We start from the raw sequence: 26,594 nt of genomic DNA, 5'->3' as shown, positions 1-26,594 counted from the left end.
TGTGAAAGAAAATAGAACACACATACTGTTTGATTTAGTTGACACTTCTGGACTAAGAAATATCAAGCAAATCCTTGTTACCTTGTACAAGTTTGTGTTTTTTGAAACAATGCTTTTCATCTTGATGATCCTATTGTAATTAGCCTTCCTAAACACTTTTTAATCCCATGATTAACATCAACGTTTATTAACACCATCTTTGCATGATATGGCCATTACTTTTTGGCTTCAAAGGGCATTGTTTTTTAAAAAAGGGGATTACATTTGAAATAAAAACAGAAAGACTGGCTTGAGTGACAGCCTACATGATTCTTCCTGAAGTACGTGACTGGAGAAATAAAGCACAGCTGTCTCTTGGGTAATTTTTAGCTGATAACCACGGCTTCATTTGCATTGTTCTCCTCCCTGCATTTGTTTCTTCTTTCTCTGACATGTGGAGGAATTGAAATTGCACTTTGTGTATTATACTGTATGCTCAGAGTATCTTTCTATTTCTTGCGTGAAAAAAGAGGCAGAAAACGCAAGCGGCCAGTGATACATGGTGCTATTGATGGGAATTGAATTTGCAAAGGGAAAATGGGATTTGGTTGCAGTCTGAACTGATAATAATGTAGCCCAAATGGATTTGTAATGGATATTCATCGCCGTGTTCAGCAGCTAGAGGGTTTGACGCAAATATTAATGCAGGTGACAATGAAAGTGGTGGGGCTGGCTATATAAGTAGCTATTGGGGACCGTTTCCAAAAAGCTCCTGTTTTTGTTTTGGAAACATTTTTGTATACTGTATTGTGAAGTGTTGGTTCCTTGTCCTTGTCTTTTAACTTTTAAGTCTATCTTTAACTTGTAAGTCTTTTAAGATTTAAGAGATCGCTTATAGTAGTACAAACTGACATTATTTGAAAAATATTTGCTGCTTTTTTTTTGCACTCTGATTTTCTTGAAGCCTTATTCAAAAGCTTAAAATAAACAAGAATATGACTATCATTTTTTAAATGTAATTATTAAGCATCGACATATGCTAACTATCAAAGTAGTCTGCATCAATCATAGAACAAAAAAGAAGCTAACCTCCCCCTAGCCATGCCAGTTATCATTACTCCTGTTAATATCCTGCTGACTGACCCTGGACCTAATAATATAGACCAATATACCTCTTGTGGACTAATATGACCCTCATTTCCTAATAAATCTTGAATATAGCTTTCTAATATATGCAGTATAGATTTTTATAATGACCATATCTTTTTGTTAATCGAATGCGCCTCTGTTGATAAATAGTTACTTTCCCGCAGTGTAGACAAATTAATGAAGGTTTGGTGAATAAGTAGAAAAAGGCTTGCGACCTGTGATTCTACAGCTTGCATATGATTAATCTTGTTAATTAGTCAACTGAAAACAGATCTTCTTAATCAGCACATAGTAAGACCGTTTTGCACTATAAATTTAACATAGGGCACAGTTTAAGTAATGGCAGTGAGACCTGGAGTAAGTTAATGTTGGAGCTAATAGCCCAATTATGTGTATTCATAGCAGAGATGTCTTCAGAAGATCATTGTTTGGTACTGTTTTGAATACATCAATACTATAACTCACTGTGATTGCTGTTCCCTCAATAAGTCACCTAAAAGTAAGTTCCTGTATGGGTTTTGCTGCTTAGTAGTCTCTTTTGTATGTGGTGAATTTAGTAATCGAAATGCTCCAGGAAGTTCCATATAAAGTTTCAGGTTAATTTTTTTTTTTTTTATCGCCTCAGGTAGTTTAATTCTATACAATTACAGAACCATTTCTGGAGATACTCTAATATTTACTCTACATTCAGTTGTGGTGGTGGTGCTTCTTGAAGATTTGTGCTTTGTTCTTTGTTGGTGAGATCCAGGATTTGGCAACAGTAAAGTTCTTGGGTAATAGAATCAAAATCACCTGACATGATGGGTGAAAAGATATGATGCAAGGCCTGTACAGAATTGAATATGCAGTGACAAAATAATTGAAAAATATAGATGAGCATGACTTGGTTTGCTTTGCATTTGACGTGAGATTGTGTCCTGTAGTTATTTTCTTAAATAATTGAAATATGATGCCACAGGGGAATCAAACATGTAAGCATTGTACTGTAAGCATTAATCATACAGATGTTGGTGGTTAGTACTGCATCAAAACAAAATGGCCTTTGTGTGAAATGTAAACTTTACAAATACACAAACAATCTGCACAGCATAAGTTGATAAATCCTGGTTTAAACTATAGTTGCAGTCTTTCTTCTCCTGATGCAACTTAAATGGAATAAGTTTGCCTTGCAGTACACAACAATCTGGCTGCTGTAAGTTTTGGCAATTAAGATTGGAATCAATTGAACAGTGTGCTAAATCTAGCAAGCTGCGCACACTGTATTCAGTTGGTGTCCCGGTGGAATATATCTACATTACAAATAGAATAATGAGAATTTGTTCTTTAGTAACAACTCGAGGGTGGTGGAACGACATGGAGGAATCGGAGACTTTTAAACATTTTCTACAATCAATAAAGCTTACAACTTGGCGTGAGATCGCAGAACCGTACTGACAAATGGCGTCAAGGGATCTCCATATAACTGGTGACCATTAATACCAGTTTTAAATATTTTCCAGTATGTGCAGGGTTGTTTGTCTGATTTAATTTTTTTTGTAAACAGTACATACTGTATTCATGTGCTTCACACATGGTATACAGTATATGTGCACCTGCGGAATTTGTTTTGCTGCATTGACCGTGTTGGCTTTATGGTATTATAACTGGATTCTGGTGTGAAAGCAATGACTTATCAATCATTGATTACTTGCCGTGCTTAATGGCTAGGCAGCCCATATTTGTTAAGTAATTTAAGCTCAGCAGCCATATTGATTCTGTGATTATCATTTGAAATCAAAACCAGATCTGCAGTAATTTCAAGTAATGTAAGGTTTTGATTTGGTTTCCTGTGTGCCTATCATAATTATTACCTTTACCCAATTACCATCGCTTGCAGAGCCCCTGTTTTTTTTATTTCATTTGCTTGTTTTATTTTGTTTTATGTGCCATATAAAATAATGTTTATGCTGCAACCTCAGAAGTTTTGCATATCAACTGTTGGCTGTAAATCTGTTGACCACCTTTATAAAACAATACATCAGTAAAGTAAGGCAGATTTATAGGGGTCACATGTGACATCACATGATCAGCCTAATTGCTCTGCATTTGAGATGCAAATGTCAAATCCAATCATGTAGACAAGTCATAATAGTGTGGCCAAGTAGTGTGTGTCAACAACAGTCTTCTGTTTAATTGGATTATTGTGGAAGTTACTCACTTTCTGCACCAAAACAAGATTCGAATTGCTTAAGCTAAAGGAACAGCAAATCCTTGAACTGGATTATAATGGATCCCTGAGATCATCCTGATGTTTGAGCTAGGGCCATGTCGTTTTTGTTTGTTTTTTCCCAGGTGGCAGGCTGTACTGTATCAAGAACCTCCGTGAGAGTAGGCAGAGTGGTAGCAGGGTAGGAAATGCTACTAATCGTCTCCAAATGAGGAACATAAACCCCACTCTGACCACACGAATCACCCCGTTCTACAGCAGTGAAGATGAAAGAGTTCTACCAGCTCTAAGACCAGACCTTATACACCACCCTTTCCTTCTGCATGTCATTTGCATTAGAGTTATTACACTGTAGTGAGCGCTAAGACTTTACAGTACAATGTACTCCACTATAGAAGTGTCAACTTCTTGGTCACAATTAACTTTTGTTAAACATTACAATTAATCAATGTGGAGGATGCTTTTAGCTGAAAGCATGGAGAGAAAGGTCAAGGTTTCATTGTCATACTCCATGCTTTGTTCTTCATTCAGGAGGGAAAAAGGTAATATTATTGCTAACATATCTTCCACAAAAGCCCTTTTTCTGTTTTTGTACTGGCTTCTCAATAGACAAAATCGAGCACATTCTAGAAGAGCATTTTTTGTTAATTATAGTACAGGATCATTTTTTGGCACTAACATCAAGCCCAATCATTTAGAAGATCCTTTTGTGTAAAATGATGGTTATCATACAGTATCTAATGTTTCAGTGCCTAGCCTTATGTAGTTAATGGCTTTACTTACAAAAAACAGCCTTGCATCATTGGGAGCTGTCAGGTTAAATACATTTCCACTGCACTGCATATGTTTAGACGGTCTAGTAGTTTATATACGCAGTCAGTTATTTATAAAATGAAATGTGAAGGTCAAAGGAATGCAGTATGTGTAACTCTAATGAGCTCTGTATTGTATTTAATTTTTTTTCTTAGATTTCAATAAATGTGGTGTTATAGCATTTATAGCGCTGAAGTAGAAAAAAAACAAAAAAACAAATACAAGGTACCAATGTCATAAACATCACATTTTCAGTTTAAAGTTGTAAGTAATGTAGAGAGCACATTGTTGCATTTTGAAATTTCAAAGTAAAACAAAAAATATTACATTTCAAAGTAGTACTTTAATTAAGCTTTAATATTATACCTATAATAATAAAATACAACTGTGAGTAAGTGTAAAGTCTGTGTTCTACATTATACTACCTGATATACTACAGAGGCCTAGACAAAAGCCAACCCTACATATACTGCAATGTCTCTTTAGACTCCTCTTATTACAGTGTACCTGTTATGCTACAGTCGGATGTCTCCCAGTTTTTTGCAGTATCCATTATTTTTAATAGCAGCAATAACCTCTTTATAACAGAAACCTAAATACCTAACAAGAGCTATATAGAGAAAGGGAGAATAGGGGGTGGTCATATATTCTGTATTTCGTCATAGAGCGCTAGGCCTTTTCAACTGCCTAGCTTTCTAGCTTTTATGCCAAAAAAACTACACTCAACCTTCCCAAAGTGTCCAGCTGGCTCTGGCAGTTTCCTCTCTCTTCCTGCTCATGGTCTTGACTTTTGCCACCATCCTCTTCACTCACAGCGGCTCTCTTGTTGAGTTGGCTGGTTTGACTTGTCTGCTTCCTTTCACCATCTGGTAGCTTAAACCTTTCCATCTACTACATTCTCTTTTAATGTGCCCCTGTTTTGTACAGCGAGTTTCCCCAGTAACCCTGTATTTATGAAGTTGTTATGCTGAGTCAGGAAATCACCACGGTCTCCGCAAAGTACAGGCTGTTTTTGTTTTCATTGCATCACACTCTTGACTCATAAAGAATAAATACTAGGTATTTTCAGTGAGCAGTGGAACCTCCTCCTAGACACCTGAGATTCACTGCTTTTCCTGCAAGACTTGATCCACAAAATCTAAGTGGTACCAGCTCACTGACTGTAATTGCATAACCATAGAATCCCTAGGCGTATTATACAATGAGTTCTTAAAACTGTGCAGCTATCAATATATTGATTTTTCAGAACATCCGTTACACAGATTCCTTGTTCTCTGGAAATTCCAAGTTGAACAGCACTTGTTTCCATGTTCATCTTCAAAAGTACATTGTTCCCTGCCCATTGACTTGAGAATGCATTATGCCAAGGGATCTATACTGCTGCTGATGTTGTTAGTGGGAGAGTACACTTGTTTTCACTAAATGGTTGATTCTTAATCAGCTGAGCATCACAGGCATACCCTTTCAAGATGTTTAGCTTATAGTACATGTTTCGTGTCTTGTACAGTATACTGTATACTGGATGTACATCACATAGTATTCTTATTTCCAAGATTGTTTCAGATGTCTGTTATCTTTAAGTTTTAACAAGCAGGTTGTTTAAGGCCTAGCAGGCAAAGACTAGCCATTTCATGACTCATGTTCATGTTCTGAGTCATGAAAACTGTTCGATTTGATTTTCTGCTCGTGGCACATTCCCAGCATCTTCTCGTGTTCTCCCTAGCACTGGTTCACCGTGAGTTCACTGTGCTTTCACACAGCAAATTTGGGGCAACCACTCTGTTATTGAGTTGGATTTGTTCAAAAGGCTCCGGGTTTGCATAAAGGTGAAAGCAAAGAACTCGGTCAGATAAAATCCTCTCAATACAATCCAGTGTATATTGACTGTGCCCCAGGAAGCGTGTTTGTGTCTACATGGTTAATAGACCTGATCAGTCAATTAAAACGGTTTGTTTTTGTTTTTTACTTTCTGATTTCATGGAATTGGGCACAGACAATCCAAGGAAGCAGAGGCCTGATCTTTAAAGCTATAGAACTGCCTGTGCTGTGTTCAAGGTCTCAGAATAAACTTGCAGTCTCCGTGGCGTGTTCGGTGGATTACTTTTAAATTGCATGCTTGTTTTTTTTTTATAATTCGCAATTCGTCTGTACAATGGATCAATCTGAGCTAACAGTACTACTAATTACAGTTAAAGGCAATGATACAATCCAGTTATTGATCTGAGCATTATTTAATTTTGTTTTGAATGCAAGGCAAATTATTTTTTTATTAAGATAACAAACTGTTTTGGGGCTTTAAGAAAAGGCATTCGTTTGCTTGCACTGTTGCACAAACCTCCTTTTTCATGCATGTACAGTACATTAAAGGGATTAAGAATATAAGCCTTGTAAATGGCTAGCCTATATCCTTCTGTTTTCTACTTGAATGAAACAAGTAAAACTGTGGGGGAAAGCAATATCTGAAATGAAAAGGAAGTGGGTCAGTTTGTGCCACATTTTATAACCAGTTAAAAAGATTGGTGGTGTTAGAATGTAATGTTGCAATATCTTTTGTTACTGAGGCTGTGTGAAACCAAACAGTAAGTCACCAGGAGAGGCATTATCCTTCTTAAAGCTGATTGCTTCCATTAATTTTCACTCCGATGAAAGGGCAAGGGGGTACTGTAGATTCTGTTTTCCAGGCTATAATGACTGGCAGGTTAAAATCGATCTCCCTCTGCCGTCCAGCGTTAGACAATGTTATGAAAGTAAAGACTTTTAAGCTTTTTGGCTGCACTATCAAATGTTCAGTATTGCGCAGAGCTGTAAAGTGTGTTTTTTAATTTTTTTTAAAAAGGCTTTTCCTGTAGTTCTGATTTTTCAAATGAACAGAACACTTTTGCTGTTAACGATAAACATTTTAGGCCCGAAATTCATCAATAAATTATTGCTGCAAAAACAACCCATTCTCTACATAATGAAAAAGAGTAATACACAACAACAGGTCTTTGACGTCTTAGCTTTCAGCTCTTTAAAATAATGTAATGTAGTAATGTAATGACCCTGAAATAAAGAACAGTTGATAAGATAGTTTGTCAAAAAAAAAAACTGTAGCAAGGCAGTGTGTTGCTTCTGAAAGAACATGGGTAAAACATGAGCTTGAGCAGATTCTATGACTAGTATTCATTTATTTGCCATTAAGTTTCCTACTGTGTTGGTATAGCATTTGAAAACACCAGCCTTAGGCAGAATATATCAATGTTGACAAAGTAATGTTTGATTTCCTTTCACCCTTTCCAGTCTTTAAAAAATTAATTGAACATACTGAAGCTTCCCTGAAGCGCTGGTGCATGGTGGCCGTTGTAGGAATTGCAATTACTGTTCACCTCAGTGACCGTTATGGAAATGCAATTCATAATGTGTCCAATTTCTTTTGTTGAAGCTGTGGCCTGTATGTTTAGTAAATCATATTTACTGTTACAGCAACAACATTTGCTGCTTGGAGGTAGAAAACAAACTGGCATGGACAGACACGCCCACACCCCCACCTAATTTCATTTCTCATACATAAGTCTTTTTCATTTCAACTATAGAAATAAATTAAAGTTTTAAAGAATAACGGGACATTTCATAAATGATCTTAAAACCATTATCCTGTTTTCTATCACTTTTTTCATAGATTTAATTTATTTTTCAGTGGACTGGAGGACAAAAGAGGAGGAGGGGGGGGTTAGAGGAGTGATTTGAATTGTTTATTTTGCTGGTCTAATGCTGTCAAAGCACTGTTGAATGAAATGATTTCTAACTATTTATATAACCCAGACCTTGGCAGCACTCCAGTCTTTCCCCAGTCCCTGAATTCGATTGCAGTCTCTTGCCCTGTAAATAGTTTTGTGTGCTTGGGGCAGCAGTGTGGAGTAGTGGTTAGGGCTCTGGACTCTTGACCGGAGGGTCGTGGGTTCAATCCCTGGTAGGGGACACTGCTCTGTACCCTTGAGCAAGGTACGTTACCTAGATTGCTCCAGTAAAAAAACCCAACTGTATAAATGGATAATTGTATGTAAAAATAATGTGATATCTTGTAACAATTGTAAGTCGCCCTGGATAAGGGCGTCAGCTAAGAAATAAATAATAATAATAATGTCACCTTAAGTAAAGAATATGTTTAAGCACTGAATTCAGAAAGAGGTTATGAATGTCTGCACTGTAGGGCATGCAAGATGCATATTTTCTTTGCAGGCATAAAACATACGGTTCACTTATTAAAGATTATGAAAAAAGTTGATGTTGGATTACCATGTACAGTACGAGGTGCAGACCTGTAATGCATTTCTGTAAAGCCTTGTTGTATTGGTTGGAAATGTGTGTTCTGTCTTGAAATTGTTGCTATAGGGTGGAAAAACAGCTAGGTCTAAATACTAAATGCTTATTGAGTACTAGGCAATGCTTGCGTGCACAGTAATTCAATCATTTGCTGTACAAAAGTATATTCGCCTAGGTTATGCTTTATAATATCCTTTTAAATCTTAGTTTGTTTTGTAAACAGGGATTTCAAGGAGGAGAGTTTATAGTAAGCATTGGGATTCCTGGCTCTGGGGGAGCCCATGTTTGTTTACAGCGTTAGGGCTGGATTTAACTTGTTTCTCAGAAGGGTCATTATTTATGTCATCTTTTACTGTATGCCTAAACCTCCATTTACCGGTGTTGCATTGCTGACAGACGTCACCTTCCTGCTAGGTCATTGCAAACCCTGGGGAAGGTACAGCCTGAACCACAACCACTTGAATTTCATCATAGATTATTGTAAGCAAAATCAAAGCATTGCTGACATTCCCTTAATAACGCACAGATGAGGTTTTGATAATTATATGAGACAGACTTCAGAGAGTAGGATGCAGACATGATGAATACTGCAAGATTAATTCAGAAAGCCCTTTAGAGTTTTCTTTTAGAAGACAGGAAGGACTTGGACCTTTTAAAGGTTATATGAAAGTCTATCAGTTTATTTTTCAACTGTAAGTTGTGCCTAAGAAAGAAAAATAACTCTTTGGAAGTCTGTACCCAGAAGCCAAAAATAAACGAAGCCATTAGTTCCATGTAACTGGTTGCATACTTTTTGCTGTTTTAAAATGACCTTGAAAGTATATTCCAATTTGGGTGATGAAAAAATTTGCAGTGGTTAGTTATTCCTTCAAGGCCAGTTTATTGAGTCTCCCTATTTTGGTCTCCAAGTATTTTTATTTTTATTTTAAATTTTCTATAGGCCAGGCAATCCTGAACCTAATCTTTCAGTTTGGTCTACGTCTAAAGTAAAGAACACATTTATTTAAGTTGAGATATTTCAGACCCTCACCAAGTTGCTCTTTAGGTCTAGTTATCAATCAATATATAAAAAGTGATGATGAATATATTCAGGTCAGTTATCATGTTCACCACATGGAATGTGACAGATAGACAGACAGACAGACAGAAGATTCACATTTTGAATGAAGATCCCAATTAAATAACATTTTACCCACAGTTCACTCTGTTTTATTGTATAAGAGAGTGTTCTTGTGAGCAGTGCTTTCATTGCAATGTACTCCTAAATTGAATTTGAGATATCTCAAAATGAATTTGAGATATCTTAAAATCTGGGTTAATTTGCGAAAGGTCGAATTGAATTTGAAATATCTCAAATTGACTTCCTGTCTAGTTTGAGATATCTTGAAATGGTCCGGAAGTCCATTCAAAATGTAGAGCATTTTTACAGGAAGTCAATTTGAGATATCTCAAAACAAGTTTGAGATATCTTGAAATCGAGTTCGTTTTGAGATATCTGCAATTCAGTTTAAGATATCTTGCAATGCATTTCGAGACATCTCTAAATGATAATTTGGCTTGCCATAACTCCTATGGTAGAGGTGCAGAAGACCAGCTATGTCACACCCATTGTCTTGTCATGGTCAACTGGACATACAAAGTTATTTGAGTCTTTGTACAGTCTTTTCAAATAATTGACTTGCATAACTCTTATTCTTGGATGAAAGTCTTAGAAGCACTCGACTCAATGGAAAGTGTATAATTTTTTTTCATAAAGGTGAATTGTTTTCAGCTCTGGAGGATTTCTGTAGAAGTTACAGTACATTTCAGTACAGTTTATTTCTCTGAGGCTCTGAGACACATTGCTTACAAGATACAGAAAATATGAAACATTTAACATTCAGCATCTGTATCAATGGAATACCGAAACTCACTGACGCGTTCAGGAATTCAGTTTCAATTCGCTGTCAAAGCTAATTCAGATGTAGGCCTACAATTTAATCATAAGAATTGTTCTTGCTCTTAAAATGAATAACGGCTCGAGATTTTATGGTTTTATGTATTTTCCTTTATTTATTTATTTATTTATTTATGTCTGAAAAGCATTCTAACAGGTAAGGGAAAGGAAAAACAGAAAATCGACTCAAATAAAGTGAATTATGCTGACTGGAATTCAATTTTCTTCGACTGTACCAGAATGTAGTTTTTGATGAATGGGGAATGGTGCTCTGGTGGTAATGGCTGAGAGGGGAGCACACACATTCCTGTACAAGAAGTACTGTACATTCAGCATTTCTTTTCCTTCTCCAATGGCTTCTTCAAGGATGATTAGTACAGTATAGTGAAGCCCGAGAGACACACATTCCAATATAGAGATGCGTTTTAATGCTTTCATACAATGTGAATGGGTGCCGGGGAGGTCAATCTTATGTTAGTTTTTTTAGTTTTCCTCAAATGTTAATCTAAGATAGTAAGAAACAGATTTGGCATGTCAGCATGCAGGCACACCCCCTACATCTCTGGTGATTTATCATTTTGCATTTACTAAAATTTTAAAATTGTAAAAGCAGGCCAAGGTTTGTTTGCTTCCATAATGGGAAAGCACAATTGCATTTCTCCTACAGTATTAAAAACTAATGATAACTGTATTGGCATGTTCATTATAGCCAGCTATTGAAGAAAGAAGAGGCTATTTTATGGTTCCATAAAGATGTACACAAAATGTAGAGAATTAGTCATAAGGAATATGCGTCTTACAAATAGAAAATTAACTCCAATTTCCTTTATGGAAATATGGATAGGTACGTCCTTGTTTTATGAGCTGACTTTTTTTAATATAATTTTGTTAAAGAATAATTAGATTTGGGTGTCTAGAGAAATATTTCCAAGGTGTGTTTTGTCTTGTGCTAAAAATATGTTGCACTGGCTATAGTCATTTATTAGTTGGATTCACCTCACCACACAGCTGCTTTATCGGAAACTGCTCTGAGCCATTAGCGCAGAGCCTTTTTCTCACGAATGTCTAATTTGAGTTAATAGGCCTATATATTTCGGACACATTTAAATTCAAACGTCTCTGCTTTCTTTCTCAGACATATTTATTGCTCACGGTTTTAGTTTCAGAAGAATGAGAAGGTGGACTTGTCTTTCTTTCATTCTGCTGTTGCCAATGGAAAAAAACCTTTGTTAATAAAAATCCTCCTACCTTTAACCTTGTCTAATACGGCTTTAGGCAGATTGGTAATTGTTGTCAAATTAATGATGGATGGATAAGCACAGCAAAATGTGATGAACTTCCAGTTTTTGATAGCTATATATAAATCAGATTTCATCATTTAATAAAGGTAGGCCAAGGTCTTCTATTATAGGTCAAGGTTTTTGTGTTCTCTGAATCAGTCTGACTCCCTCCAATTGTTTTTCAGTTGGAATCAATTCTTTGCTGCTCTGCTGTGTTGCAGTACAACTGCAACAATATTTTTTAGGCTTTATTTTAGACTAAAAAGCGTGTTGAGATTTCATCTAACTGGACAGAGGAGTTAAAGATGGATAGTAAGCAGGCCAACCTACAGGCTCAATATCTTTTTTTTCACTCAGGCAGACATTTAAAGACTGATCAGTTATGCTTCCCTGTTCACTTCTATTTGTTAAAAAAAAAAACAGACAAAAGGTACATATCATCACTTCTAGCCCTCAAGCTCATTCATTCTTGGTAATGCTGCCAGAGAATGCGCCAAGAAAAGAGAAAGAAAGGAAGAACTACTGCCTGTTCTCAATTTCTATCCAGCGTTGATGATGTGGCACTTTTTGTTAAACCCTCTGAGGTTCAGTCCAATTAATTAGAATTAAGTAATGTTTGGAGAGCTAATTTAAAGGTATGCACATGAGGAGTAATAATGGTGAATATCCCATGACATTAAATGTTCCATACCTTAAGGTCTAAAAAATAATAGAAAGAACATTTATGTGGGGAAAGACTTGAAGCTTGCATTTGTTTTATAGTAAAGGTGACCTTGTTGGCAAAGGTTTACTTTATCAAAACGTCTACAAAAAATTAATAAAAAAGCACAGTCAAGGAAGGAAGTTACCTACTTTTAACAAGGAGAACTTGGTTCAGTGTTCATAAACTGGAATAAACAGGTACAAGGATAGCAGGCTTAATTGTTGTAAAAAAATGAATAGGCTTTTAATTAATTCCCTGTGTAGTGATGCAACCATTGGTAATACCTTGCAGAGTCTGACACAGATGTGCTGTGTTGTTACTTTACCAGATTATTTTTACATTTAAACCATACTGGTAAAAAAAAGCTAAAGGTAATTTGCAAAATGATCGCTTTTTTTAAACAGAGTGGGACAATTATCTCAATACTATGCATCAACTCTATTCTCTCTTAATCATGTTTAACTTGCAAGTGAGAAGTAGAACATGAAAGAAGGCAATACAAGGTGGAACTGGAACTGAAATGGATAGAGCTCTTCACTTAACACTCCACTTCAGAGATTTAAGAAAGTAGTGCATTTGATCTCATTGCCCTGGCATGCTGTTTCATACTAGGAATACTCAGATGGGTAACTAAAGGTGTTTAATAATACAACAATCCTATACCAAACCACTGCAGAGTGGCCTCGATATGCAGCTTGCCTTTTAAAACACTGCTGTGTGATGGCTTGTGTCTGCTTCTTGCAGGTTTGCTCTCTGTTCTGTTTAAGGCCCGATATGTCCTGCTGTGCACACTCCAGAGCAGTACTGTCGCCAAGCCTTTCGAAGTTCCTTCTCCGGTGGTTAATCAGATTGCATGCTGAGCCTTATGGCTCTAAAGGGACAGAATGTGCTTGTGGTCCTGTCTATGAATGCGAGGAATCCCAGCATGACATTTCTCAAAAACCAACCTTTTGGTAATGATGAGACGCTAGAGCGACTGTATAATGAAGGGATAAGTCTACTGCCAGGAGTTCTGTGATGACAAACGTCTGCATCGTTGCCTCTACTGTACAAGCCGTCAGCCTCAGGTTAACGACTCAGGACTCGCTAACTACCATGGCCGGATGTCTAGCATTTGTATGTAAATGATGAAGTTAGGAAGTGTGCTATTTTGGCCTTTGTCTCCCCTCCCTTTCCTGGTGGTATTGCTGTCTGTGTGGGTTGTACCGACTGCAAAGCAATTAATTAAATGATCTGCATTGTTGTCATTGTTAATATTTGCAGCGTTTATACAGGAAGTTACACCCGCTTTTCATGGATACGAAATAGGTCCTAATACAAGGCATGACCATGCTGACAGTTCAGTGACCCTTAACATCCTGCAAGGGGAGGTGGGTGTGAGGGGTGTCTAATACCGCTTGAAACAGTACTGGTACCTGAAATTGGTTGGCACTTAGCAGTCACTAATTACTGACTCCAATCTAAGCTGTATTGGCTAATAGATGAATACTTTTAAGAGAGATGTGCAGGTGACTTCTAGTTCAGCAGCATTTAAAATCTAGATTCAGTCCAGCAAGATGGCCTAGAGTGCATTAGGTGACTTGGCAGCAAATGTCTGCCATGGTTCTTTAGTTACTTTTAGCTGCTTAATCTCTAGTTATTACAATTCTTGTTAAGCATTTTAACTAGCCTTGGAGGACTATAATTGCATTATAATACCCTATTGCTTTGGAGAAAGCCAGATGGTCCCTAGGTTTTGAATTTTAACAATTCCAAGAAAACTATATAATGTAAAAATGGGATAATAGTTTTTATGGTACCTCCAGGTTCTCCCTAAAGAGCTGTGATCATTACTTTCAGTTATGTTATTATATTACAAATTGATGCCTGTCGCCAGGAAAAATCATCATGTGGAGCATCATAGGTCGCTGGAGGAATATTAGCAGGTTACTTGATTTCACCAGACTTGATGTATCAGGTTTTTTTAAATGTAATTTATTTTCAAATATTTACTTGATACATCCCGGAAGAGAGAAATATTTCAGATTTTTGCCAAGGTTCTAGTCCTTGCAGGTTTTTTTTGGCTCATTTAGTCTCCAGCTGTGGTTAGTTTTATATTGACCAGGGAATTTGTATTTAAGGGAATAATGTTCAATTCATGAATTCAGTTAAAAACAAAAAAGAGAATATATTTGCCTGCTATATTTTTTCAAACAAACGTTAAATTCCTGTCCAGAAGACTTTGTTAGAATGTGTTATATTTATTTTTTGCTTTAGGCTTTCAGGCACAGTACTTCAAGAATAAATACCATAACCCTATATTGAACAGTCATGGTTGGTACTGGTAAAGTAAATATACCACACATGAGGTTTCTATGCTCAGCAGTGCATCACAACCGGCTGATTTTCTTTTCAGATTCTTCAACTACTCCCCATTGTGCATCATACACATTATTTCCTTCTGGTTTTAATATGCCTGTTGGATTTTGTAGCATTATGATATACATTTTGGGGGCTGAATCCCTTGTAATATAGCATCTTTACATGCAAGTCAAAAGTAGTTGTTTTAATAGAATAATTTAAAGTGCATTTTTCCTGCTGTGGTAAAACTTGCCATGATAGATAAACTATATGTTAACGACCGCTGTTCCTGACAGTAATGCTACTCTGTAAAGTAGTTGATACCCATCGTGTTCCCTTTAGTTCTTTCAAAACCACATCTGCTGTAGATCGTTATAGATTCATTGACCTTTGAGATCCTCTGATATAGCTCTGTATTCGCTTCATTTCATTCCTCTTGGCTTGAACTGTGCACACTTTACGGGGCAACTTCTGCAAATCGCGAAGTTGGTTTTAATTCCTCATTTAGGATGTTTCTATGTGAGATGTTCATTTTCCTCAGTCCCTTTCTTAATTTGTATATGCAATGTAACATTCATGGAATCTAGTTGGTTATCCTTAATAAGATCTGACAGTTCCTTTGCTAACACAGTGGAATAAAAAATGCATTCCCCAGAGAACTGAAGCAGTACTATTATTAAAAGTGTAATTGCACTGAAAGAATACGTTTCACAGTGCATTACTGTATTTCAAAATGCTTCAGATTTTTGTACATATCTCAAGGGCGCACATTACTACTGTGCTCTATGTTTTTTACATTTTTATTCTTGTTTTTCTGTATTGATTTTGCAAGTCAAGTAGTATAAAGTTTAAAAAAAATGTTTTAATAGACTAGTTTCCTGGAAATAGTGAAGATCACGGAGGCATTGATGCATCTGAAGGGAGGCTCATCGTTAATTCCTAACGTAGTAGCCTGGATGATAACCCTTCAATAACAGGCTTCTTTGTTTCATGTTTTTGGAAAATCTGCTTTAACATTTACTTTAATGTTTCTTGGGAAAAATCGAAGCATGTTTTGACAAATGCAGGGAGATGTCTGTGAAATGTATTCTTGACTTGGATATGATGTTTAACATTTGTGTTGAATATCAGATAGCAATGGCTAACTCTATTGCAGTCTTGCTTCAGTTCTGCGCCCACTATCAGCTATTTAAAGAAGATAATTGGAGACACCTTGCACTTCCTGTTTGCTTCACTTGATTACTTTTGTACAGAACAGTATCTTGGTTTTCACTTGATGTCGTTAAACGGTTAAACGTGGAGTCAAAATATGAACTATAAATAAATATGACAGCTTTCAAACCACACCTGTCTTTTATTGATATTGCACATACTATCATGATTGTAGACGCAACATTTTGGCATACGATGCACTGCTGCACCACGGTAGGGTTCAGATCTTGGCAGAACATGTCAGTTTTTTCTATGTTTAGTATTCCTAACATTAGTCTGTCAGAAAGGGGGCACTGTCAATTTAACATCATCTGTGAAAATTCAGGCTATTTGATGCCGACAGATGTTACCTCGACTATTTTGCAGGAATGTAAAGCAGACTGTGTTACTGTGTCAGAACGTGAATGTCCTTCAGCTGAAGGTATTGGAGTGAGATCTAAAGAATGCTAATGAGAATTGATATGTCACTCGAGTGACGTTTTGCCCTGGATCGCTTTCAGTCATTACTCTGTGTGTGTGTGTGTGTGTGTGTGTGTGTGTGTGTCCTTCCTGCAACAAAATAAAAGAAGAAAACAACAAATGAAGGTTAAGTGTATGTAAAATGGATTCTCTGTTGTAATCCTTACTTAAGATGAAGGATTCAATAGTTTCTTGACTTATCATTGAGAGAGGTAGACCTATTGATTTGGAAGGACAGAATCTTGTGTGAAGGACTTGGCTGTTGGAGTACTTTATCTGAGACAGTTTGTTACCAAATTGGGCTTCGCTTTGAAGGTTTGAGAATGTATGACAAATCAAAAAAAAATAATAATCTGTATAAAATAACTATGTTCCAAATGTTTTCTTTTTGTGTATTGTGTCTCTATTCAGAAGATTACTAATCAAGGCTTAAAATCAATGTTCTCACTAGCTACATGATCATTGACCCCCAACGGAAATAAATAATACCTAATCACTCCTTGTGGCAAAGTGGTTTGCAGTGTGCAGGTGTAGAGGTGATGCAGTGCTCAAGACAATGACCAAAAAAAAGTACTGTCTGATGACAACAGTAAAATGGAGGGTTGGCACACAATGATGTGTATTGCATGGTTTAATAAACACGGGGTTCAGTCCCGAAATAATAAACACAGTATTAAACGCACACAAAACACAGACACGGTCACAAGTCCAGAGTGAGTGCTGTAATGCTTGTGGTGAAATACAATTTACTCGTGCACAGTGGTGAAGTGGTGTCCGGTTTTGTGCTGGCCTGTAGCGACAAACGAAACACTCAGTTACTTTACACTCGTCATTCAGCGGTTCTCTCTTAACCATTACAAAGGAATAGATCACCTAGCCATGCCCCCTTTTGTACCGTCAGTCACGCCCCATTGGTTAGCGAGTGCAACCGTTTCTCCTCCAATCCGCGGTTGCCACATCGCTTTCCCTCTGGAGCGATGACTTGGTGTATCGTAGCTCCACCCCCTTTCTAGATGGCTGACTTCCACCTAACCCATGGAATTAATTGTCTGACCATCCAGTCCGGGGCACTCTGTTCCCTTTATGAAGCAGCCTTACAGGTTGGGAGGGAGATTTATAACCAAGATTCATTCTTTCTCTGTCACAGTCCTTATGCAGCAACTCACCCCATTGGTCTTGCTGCAAAGCAACCATACTATCTACAACGCAGGGGCCGGGATATTAATTTATCTATGCTGTTGTGTCACAGAACCCTGGATAGCTCAAACACTCATACCTAGTACTGAAATGCTCAGCATTAAGACTTTAATAAAACTTACTATTAAAGCTAGCACCATTTGTATTACATTTCTTTTGTAGTACTTCTGAAGACATTTTAATGTCCTGCATTTCATTTTCTTCTCTGATTTTGTAAGTGTTTATAAATGTATTCAATAATATACTGGCTACAGCACTGCAAAAAAGGTGACTTTTTTGTATTGGCTAACTTTGGGGCTGAAGGAGATCAAAGCTGGTCGCAGTCCAGCCTGTTGTGCATAACGGTCCAACCAACGGTATAATTTGGGGATCTATATTTGGATAACACTTATGCTAATCAGTAAATTGCTGACTTTTTAAAGCATTATGTTTTCCCAATTACAGGTCTCAGTATTATTGTCATGCTGCTCAAACCATGTTAATGTTATTATTGAAATGCAAATATAAAGTTGTCATACATTTATCCTTACAAGACTACAAACTATAGCCTGGTGTCTTCTAAAAGCTTCAATACGTTTATTTTGAAAATGAAAGATGTACAGTGCTGAGTTATAAAGGAATTAATACTCAAACACATTCTGAAGTAGCCTTGTTTTCTTGAAGAAGCATCCCATCCCCCTGTTACATTAGCTTCAGATTGAAAACCTATTTATTTCTTGCAGAGAATTGTTGCCTAGCAGTGGTTGATTGTAGTTTGAATGCCAGCTGAGCCCCGTTACTGTATGATCCTGGGCAACTCATTACACCATGGTGTGCATTGGTAACACCCAGCTATAAAACTGGGTGTAGACAGGATCCTGTATTAAAAGAGTTAGCATGGCCACTATTAACTGTTTAACGAATATAATATTAATCATTTCTTCTGGTAGACTCTGTAATGGCTTTGGGTGAGCTTATTTTTAGAGTGCAAAATAATGCTGTAGACATTTTTATTATTATTCTTTAAGGCCTATTAAAAGAATGTGTCTGAAGTGTACTATATTCTTTTTAGAAAGGGATAGTAGGGGTTTGGTGGCGCAGACAGATTTAATAAAAATGAGCAACAAGACTGAGACAAACCCGATGTATTGGGCAGGAGCTTTTAAAAAAGTAGGGATGGCATACTTACATTTTCTGTTCTAAGAACATTGGAAATGAATAATGTAATTCATAGAAAAGCCATAGAATGTGCCTTCGTTGGCATGCACGGGTACGTTTGAGCTTATATCCCCAAAAAATCAGCTGAGGGAAACAAAAAACAAAAGATGGGACAGTGTCATTATAAGAACACATGGTTAGATCTGCTGACTCTAAAAAGAAACCCTGCCATTCTATAAAGTTTATAATCCACATGTACTGTATTGTGTCCTTGAAAGTGTTTTGTTCCTCTAGAAGTCCAATATTTTATACCAAAAAAATATTTTGTACTATAGTTTTTATGCTATAAAACTATGCTATTTGTTTTGCATTTCATCTCCTGCAGTAATGGGTTTGTCCCTTTTGAGTGCAATGGTCCCTGTGTGTGCTGTGAAATACAAAATGGCAGTAACTCTAGGTACTGTCACACTGCATTGCTTTCAGAGTAAACTGAAGTCTACTCAAGTGACTCCAGCCTAATACTTTCAGTCCTCATCACATCAGAGTATCCCAAAGTAAACTGGGCTGGTTATTGGAACTGACAAATGGAATTATGTACAGACATGTACAGTGAGATTCATAAGTGTTAAAAATATAGTAACTAAAAGAACAGTAAAGCAAATTAATTGGCACTGAATAAACTGTCATCCCACTCTGTGTTTTCATACTGTTAAAAATAAATACATTGGCATGAGTGAAGATAGATTACTTGGCCTGCACTGTATGTTGCAAGCACTGGAGGTTTCAGTGCAGTGAATAAATTAAATTCCAATGAAAAGGTTTTTGTGTGTTTTTGCATGTCAGTGTCTTAAGAGAATTAAGTGACAAATACAGGTTTATTGACTGCTACATTTAAAATAGTTTTTCACTTGTGTTTTTAAATGCGCCAGTTGGTTTTCATTAAAACAAAAAAAAAACAATTTAAATCTATATAATGTATTTGTCTAACATTGTTTTCTTTTTATTAGCTTTGACAGGAGGCCAGCCTGGATCTTTACAAGGAAAGCAGCCTGGAAGAGCTGCTCGGCTAGGGAGAAGGAGGAGGGCATCTGGAGATCCCTACTGGGCCTATTCAGGTGAGAGGGACTGTCAGCCTGACAAGTAAACAAGTCCTCTGGTGATTGGGATTATTAACAGCCACCCCACCCCCCCACATAGGGTTGTTTACATTGCCTTTCTTAAGTCTTGGCTTCAGAGACTTGTTTGGATTTTTCATGAATGTTTCTTTGGTGAGAAATTAAAAAACATGGCTTTTGTTATCCCTCAGAGCTAAATATGGCAAATAGGGTAATACATCTTTTACAATATGTTGTGGCCCTTTTTAGCACTGCCTGTGGGCCTGAATGTTTGTTTTTTCTTTACATTATCTGTTTGTTTAGTTATTCATTAAATTAATTAGTCTGTTTGTTCGAAGTCTTCATCCTGTCCATACTGTTCATTGTATGTGCCTCTGATTTGCAGTGTTTGTTTAAACATGTATAAAGTCTGACCTGAAGAATGTATACTGAAATTGCCTGATGGGAAATCTCTGAATTTCAGAAAGTGATGGCATTTTTTGATGTAATAGAGTTGGAGAAACTTATGTTCTCTCATATTACAAGCTTCCATCCTGACTTTATACCATTTTGTACCAAAAGGGCAAAACATATTGGGGCTGATTTTCAATGCTTTTTACTCCACAATGTAACAAGAATATTTTTCAACCATTTGAAAAAAAATGAATTATTACTTCAACTGCCTTAAAATTCTTGTTTAACAGGAGTTATCATCTTTTGAAAAAAATTAGTAATTTAGTCTTTGGAGTAAAAGGCTTCGAAAATCAGCCCTATTATTTTTAAAGCAGTACATTTATCGGTACTCCTTGCAACTGTGGTGATCCCTATTAATTAACTTAACAGTGGTTATCTAACTGTTCTGATCTAACGAATGTATTCAATATCTAATGATGTTATGTCTGAGGACAACAGTAATTTGTAGTGTACAAACCAAACCATAATCATTTCAGGACAGTGTTTTAAGAACGGCCATATAAGGTGGTTATCACATCAGCAGAATTAGCCTGTCTCAGTCCATTACTGCAACCCCTTTCAGCTGCAGCAGTTGCAAAGGACTTGTTACTTAATTATGATTCCTGCAGTTCATAAAAATACACTGTGTGGAAAATGGGTGCTCTAGAGTTTACATTCTCTACCCTCGTAACGCCAGCATGTAGTCTTGTTTCCTGATGAATAATATTATGAGGCATTTTGGAACAGAATTATGTACTACTTTACTGAGTTGATGAATCTCCTGCCCCAGAGAGGAAAATGGTCAATCTGTTTGGTTTTGTGTAGAGAAGATAGTGACTCCATAGTTGTCAATTGACCACAGTTCTTCCTGATTAGTGAGAATTAATTAGAGCGTTTCCCTGCTACTCTGGCTGCTAATGAAGTGAATGTAACGACGGAGGAAGAAAAATGATTTACCAGTAGCTCCTAAACGACTTATACTGAAGGTTATTGCAATGGTCAAGCGGCAACCAAATACAGAGAATGCATATAGTCTTAAATATGTTTACTGCTGTCTTGCATCTTTGAACTTGCATGGAGAAGGCCTTGTTGTCTTGGCAATTTGTATGTATTACTGATTCAAGGAAAACCAGGTCACATAGATCTTCCTGCTGGTTCCACCTCCTTCTGTGGTTCAGTATCTGGTACTAAGTTGAAAAGTTAGTAACATTTCTCTTGAGTCACGTAGCACAGGCAAGTGTCCAAAGAACAATGTCTTCTCCGAGAATAAATATCTTAATGTTGGAGCAAACAAATGTAGAACCATTTGGAATGAGTGCAGACATCATACATACAATTTGCAGTTTGTGGGGTGATGGTCAGTTGAGACAAGAAAGTGTTCAGGTATAAAGTAGTACTTGTTTTGTATACTGTTAATATTTGACTAATGTCAAACCCAAGATCTTTGTGTTGATGAGTCTTATCCTTATACATTGAAGTTAGATCAACCTAAAGTGTCCCTATGTTTAATAAATAGCCTACATCATATAATCTTTGCCTCCTCTGTTTAAACTATAAAATATGCCTGACACATATTATCACACGTTTTCAAATGAATCTCAAATGGCAGAAAGTGACAGTTGAGATGGTCCCGTCAGTGTTGTACTGGATTGCTGTGAGCAAACACACAATGTTTTTGTTTTAACAATTTCTGAAGAAATCCCACGGGCTCACGGAATGACACTTCCTCGGGCGACTTAATCCACATTAAGTAAATTTGAAAGGGTCGCATGGAAAATGTGATTACATTGCCAGCTATCCTTTTGGGTGTTTTTTTCATTATTCACCACTGCAGCCTTTTTTAATTCAAAAAAATTGCTTTGGGGACCCATCCCCTCCCATCAATGGTAGAAATTTATATAACATGAAGAAATAGTCAGCTTCTGTAGTCCTTGAAGCTGTACTAATTATAATTGCAGATTAACACCCACTATCATTTTTAACACATACTGTACATGATGAATCACATTTTAGGAATTATCTTGCCACATTGTGCTCGAACAATATTAAGGCAGTGTCAACAAGATTTGTTTTAAGCCATGCTTGGAGCAATACAGTTGATATTATTTGTGACCTAAAATATTTGATTCAGTCTATCCTAATCTAATAATTGTGTCTTGAAGTTTGCAGAGCTTAAAGCCTTTTCCTCTTTCTAACTGGGCACATTACTGTGTGTATTGAAATGTCTTTCCCGAACTGTGAATTGAAGTGGTTCTTTAGTTCATTAGTTTTCGATCCTAATTTCTCCGATTTTTAAACCCACAGGTCTGATTTGATCACAAATCCATAGGCAGCCCATTTTGGGCCAATTAAGTCAAGAAAAATTACATCCTGTGGTCCAATAATTAAATGCATTCCCTGCTTAGCAAATTATATTATAGATTATAGTTAGAATTAAAGTGATTATTCTGAGAGACGGCAAGATGTGGTAGCAATTTGTAATACAAAGAAAACAAAACAAGGAAACCAGACTTTTGCATATATACAGTGCCTTGCAAAAGTATTCAGACCCCTGACCAATTCTTTTCATATTACTGAATTACAAATGGTACATTGAAATTTCGTTCTGTTTGATATTTTATTTTAAAACACTGAAACTCAAAATCAATTATTGTAAGGTGACATTGGTTTTATGTTGGGAAATATTTTTAAGAAAAATAAAAAACTGAAATATCTTGCTTGCATAAGTATTCAACCCCCACACATTAATATTTGGTAGAGCCACCTTTCGCTGCAATAACAGCTTTAAGTCTTTTGGGGTAAGTATGTACCAGCTTTGCACACAGTGTCGGAGTGATTTTGGCCCATTCTTCTTGGCAGATTTGCTCCAGGTGGTTCAGGTTGGTTGGACGACGCTTGTGGACCACAATTTTCAAATAGTGCCACAGATTCTCAATGGGATTGAGATCGGGACTTTGACTGGGCCACTGTAGGACATTCACTTTTTTGTCCTTGAGCCACTCCAATGTTGCTTTGGCCTTGTGCTTGGGATCATTGTCCTGCTGAAAGGTGAATTTCCTCCCAAGCTTCAGTTTTTTAGCGGACTGAAGCAGGTTCTCTAGCAGTATTTCCCTATATTTTGCTCCATCCATTCTTCCTTCATTTTTAACAAGATGCCCAGTCCCTGCTGATGAGAAGCATCCCCACAGCATGATGCTGCCACCACCATACATCACTGTAGGGATGGTGTGTCTTGAGGCATGGGCAGTGTTAGGTTTGCGCCACACATAGCGTTTTGAGTTTTGGCCAAAAAGCTCTATCTTGGTCTCATCTGACCACAAAACCTTTTCCCACATCGCAGCTGGGTCACTCTCATGCTTTCTGGCAAACTCCAGACGTGCTTTCAGATGGTACTTTTTGAGTAACGGCTTCTTTCTTGACACCCTCCCATACAGGCCAGTGTTATGCAGAGCTCTTGATGTGGTTGACTGGTGCACCTTTACTCCAGTCCCAGCCGCTGAACTCTGTAGCTCCTTCAAAGTGATTGTTGGCCTCTCTGTGGCTTCTCTCACAAGTCTCCTTCTTGTTTGAGCGCTGAGTTTTGAGGGACAGCCTTTTCTTGGCAGTGCCTGGGTGGTGTGATGCAGCTTCCACTTGATCCAGCTGTGCTCATTGGGATATCCAAACACTTGGATATTATTTTGTACCCTTTATCTTTATCTCTAACTTCTGTAGAATGCTCTTTTTATTATTATTATTATTATTATTATTATTATTATTATTATTATTATTATTATTATTATTATTATTATTATTATTATTTATTATTATTATTTATTTCTTAGCAGACACCCTTATCCAGGGCAACTTACAATTGTTACAAGATATCACATTATTTTTTACATACAATTACCCATTTATACAGTTAGGTTTTTACTGGAGCAATCTAGGTAAAGTACCTTGCTCAAGGGTACAGCAGCAGTGTCCCCTACCAGGGATTGAACCCATGACCCTCCGGTCAAGAGTCCAGAGCCCTAACGACTACTCCACACTGCTACCCTTTGGTCTTCATTTTCCTTCAGATTCACAGCCTGACCAATGATCCTTCAACAGTGGGGTTTTTATCCAGAAAATGTGACAGCAACTTTAATGGTTCACAGGTGGAGGCCAATGGTAAGGTAACTGTGTCCTCGTTAGGGCAATTTCTTTCATCGGTGTAAACTGGGAGCTTCCACAGCACAGGGATTGAATACTTATGCAGTCCACAAGCGTCGTCCAACCAACCTGAACAACCTGGTGCAAATCTGCCAAGAAGAATGGGCCAAAATCACTCCGACACTGTGTGCATAGCTGGTACATACTTACCCCAAAAGACTTAAAGCTGTTATTGCAGCGAAAGGTGGCTCTACCAAATATTAATGTGTGGGGGTTGAATACTTATGCAAGCAAGATATTTCAGTTTTTTATTTTTCTTAAATATTTCCCAACATAAAACCAATGTCACCTTACAATAATTGATTTTGAGTTTCAGTGTTTTAAAAATAAAATATCAAACAGAACAAAATTTCAATGTAATTTCAATTTGTAATTCAGTAATATGAGAGAATTGGTCAGGGGTCTGAATACTTTTGCAAGGCACTGTGTGTGTGTTTATATATATATATTGTGATGATGTGTATGTACCAGACAGTAATTTGGAGGCTTTAGGACCATGGGGGGTAGCCACACACTGTGTTGAAACAAATGTAACAAGTGTTTAATTGTATAATTAATCGGCAAATGCTGATCAGATGGAAGTGATCAGGTCGGGGTTAAAAAGGGCTTCAGTTTGTGTGTTCGGGAGAGGGTTGAAGTGGTGAAACAAGCGTGTTGGACAAAAGGTTTTCTTATAACAAAATAAAGGTACGGCGATCCTTGACAACGGAGTTCTGGACGGTGATTTGGCTGAGGTGATTCTGCGAATTAGTTTAAACAGGGGAACAGGCTTACCCTGCCCTGCATTAGTTAGCCTTTCTGTTACTCAGTTTAGTTAGCGCCTGAAGAAAGGCTAGGTTTTGTTTTGTGTGTTTTTGTTTGAACAGTTTGCTAAATAAACGTACGCCACGGCGTTTAAAGAGCACTACCCTTGTTTCGTGTATAATTAAAGTGACAAACACCTGTTGGAAAGAACAAAGTACTTCACATTTGGTACCAGAAGTGGGGCTTTGTTTTCGTTGAGAACCCCGCAACATGGAAGAATTACTTAAAACAGTTCTACAAGCAACAGCGGCTTTGCAGGAGCATACCAAAGTCCTGGCAGAACAAGCAGCGCAGGATCGTCGAGAGTGGAGAGAACTATGGATCCAGATGAATTCTGGAGAACGGGGGGGAGCAGCTTCTGCGGGACCACGTCCTATAAGAGCTAGCCATGTTTTACAGAAAATGAACCCAGCAGACGACGTGGAAGCTTACCTTTTGGCGTTCGAAAGGACCGCCGAGCGTGAGGCTTGGCCACTTGAGCAGTGGGCTGGCATTGTTGCGCCTTTTTTGAGTGGAGATGCTCAAAAAGCTTATTTTGATTTGGAGCTAACAGAAGCAGCTAATTATAATCTTCTGAAAGCTGAGATTCTGGCGAGAGCCGGGGTCACCGGAGCTGTGAGGGCTCAACGCTTCCACTCTTGGAGATATGAAGAGGGAAAAGCACCAAGGTCACAGCTGTTTGACTTAATCCACTTAGCCCGTAGGTGGCTTAAACCAGAGACGAATAGCTCAGCGCGGGTTGTGGAACTACTGGTCCTCGACCATTATCTGAGGAACCTTCCAGTGGACTTACGAAAATGGGTGGCACGGGGCAGTCCAAACACCGCCGATGAACTAATCGCCCTGGTCGAGCGTCAACTCACGGCCCTGGAAATTGCCCAGCCCACATCCCGTTTGGCCAAAAGCAACTGGCGCCCCACAAGCCCGAAACAACGCACCGCCGAGAATCCCGGTAAGAATGACTGGGAAAAAGGGGGCGCTGAAGAGCGGTCTAGAACCGTGAAGGGACCTTGGGCAGGGGAGAATACATTGTGGAATGAAATGCAGAGTTTGCCATATCACAGGGTGCAATGTTTTAAATGTGATGGTTGGGGGCACATTGCCCGAAATTGTCCCAAGAGGGAGACGGTAGAGTCAATGGACTGTCATGTAGTGACTACGGTTAATAACGTGTTTTCCTGCAGTTCACAAAAAACAGAGTATGTGGTTGCTGTTACAATAGGCGATAAAAGCACAGTAGCTTTGTTAGATTCAGGCTGTGGGCAGAGTTTAATAACCTCTGACCTGGTGGGGGAACACTTTTCTACAGACCAGGCGGAAGTACGAATAATGTGCA

General features: G+C 37.7%; 1 protein-coding gene across 3 annotated transcripts in view; it reads left to right on the top strand.

Annotated features, from left to right (window-relative positions):
* LOC117963405 (receptor-type tyrosine-protein phosphatase gamma-like) overlaps window positions 1-26,594 on the top strand; it is a 183,967-nt gene that overhangs the window by 17,773 nt on the left and 139,600 nt on the right. For all 3 annotated transcript variants that reach the window (XM_058999679.1, XM_058999677.1, XM_058999678.1), the window contains exon 2: window positions 19,721-19,828. In XM_058999679.1, the coding sequence (XP_058855662.1) occupies window positions 19,721-19,828 (108 nt within the window). The remainder of the gene's footprint in view (window positions 1-19,720; window positions 19,829-26,594) is intronic.

The sequence above is a fragment of the Acipenser ruthenus genome, chromosome 25 (assembly GCF_902713425.1).
Source record: "Acipenser ruthenus chromosome 25, fAciRut3.2 maternal haplotype, whole genome shotgun sequence".
NCBI classification, from domain to species: domain Eukaryota; kingdom Metazoa; phylum Chordata; class Actinopteri; order Acipenseriformes; family Acipenseridae; genus Acipenser; species Acipenser ruthenus.
This window is presented reverse-complemented; position numbering and strand designations above follow the sequence as displayed.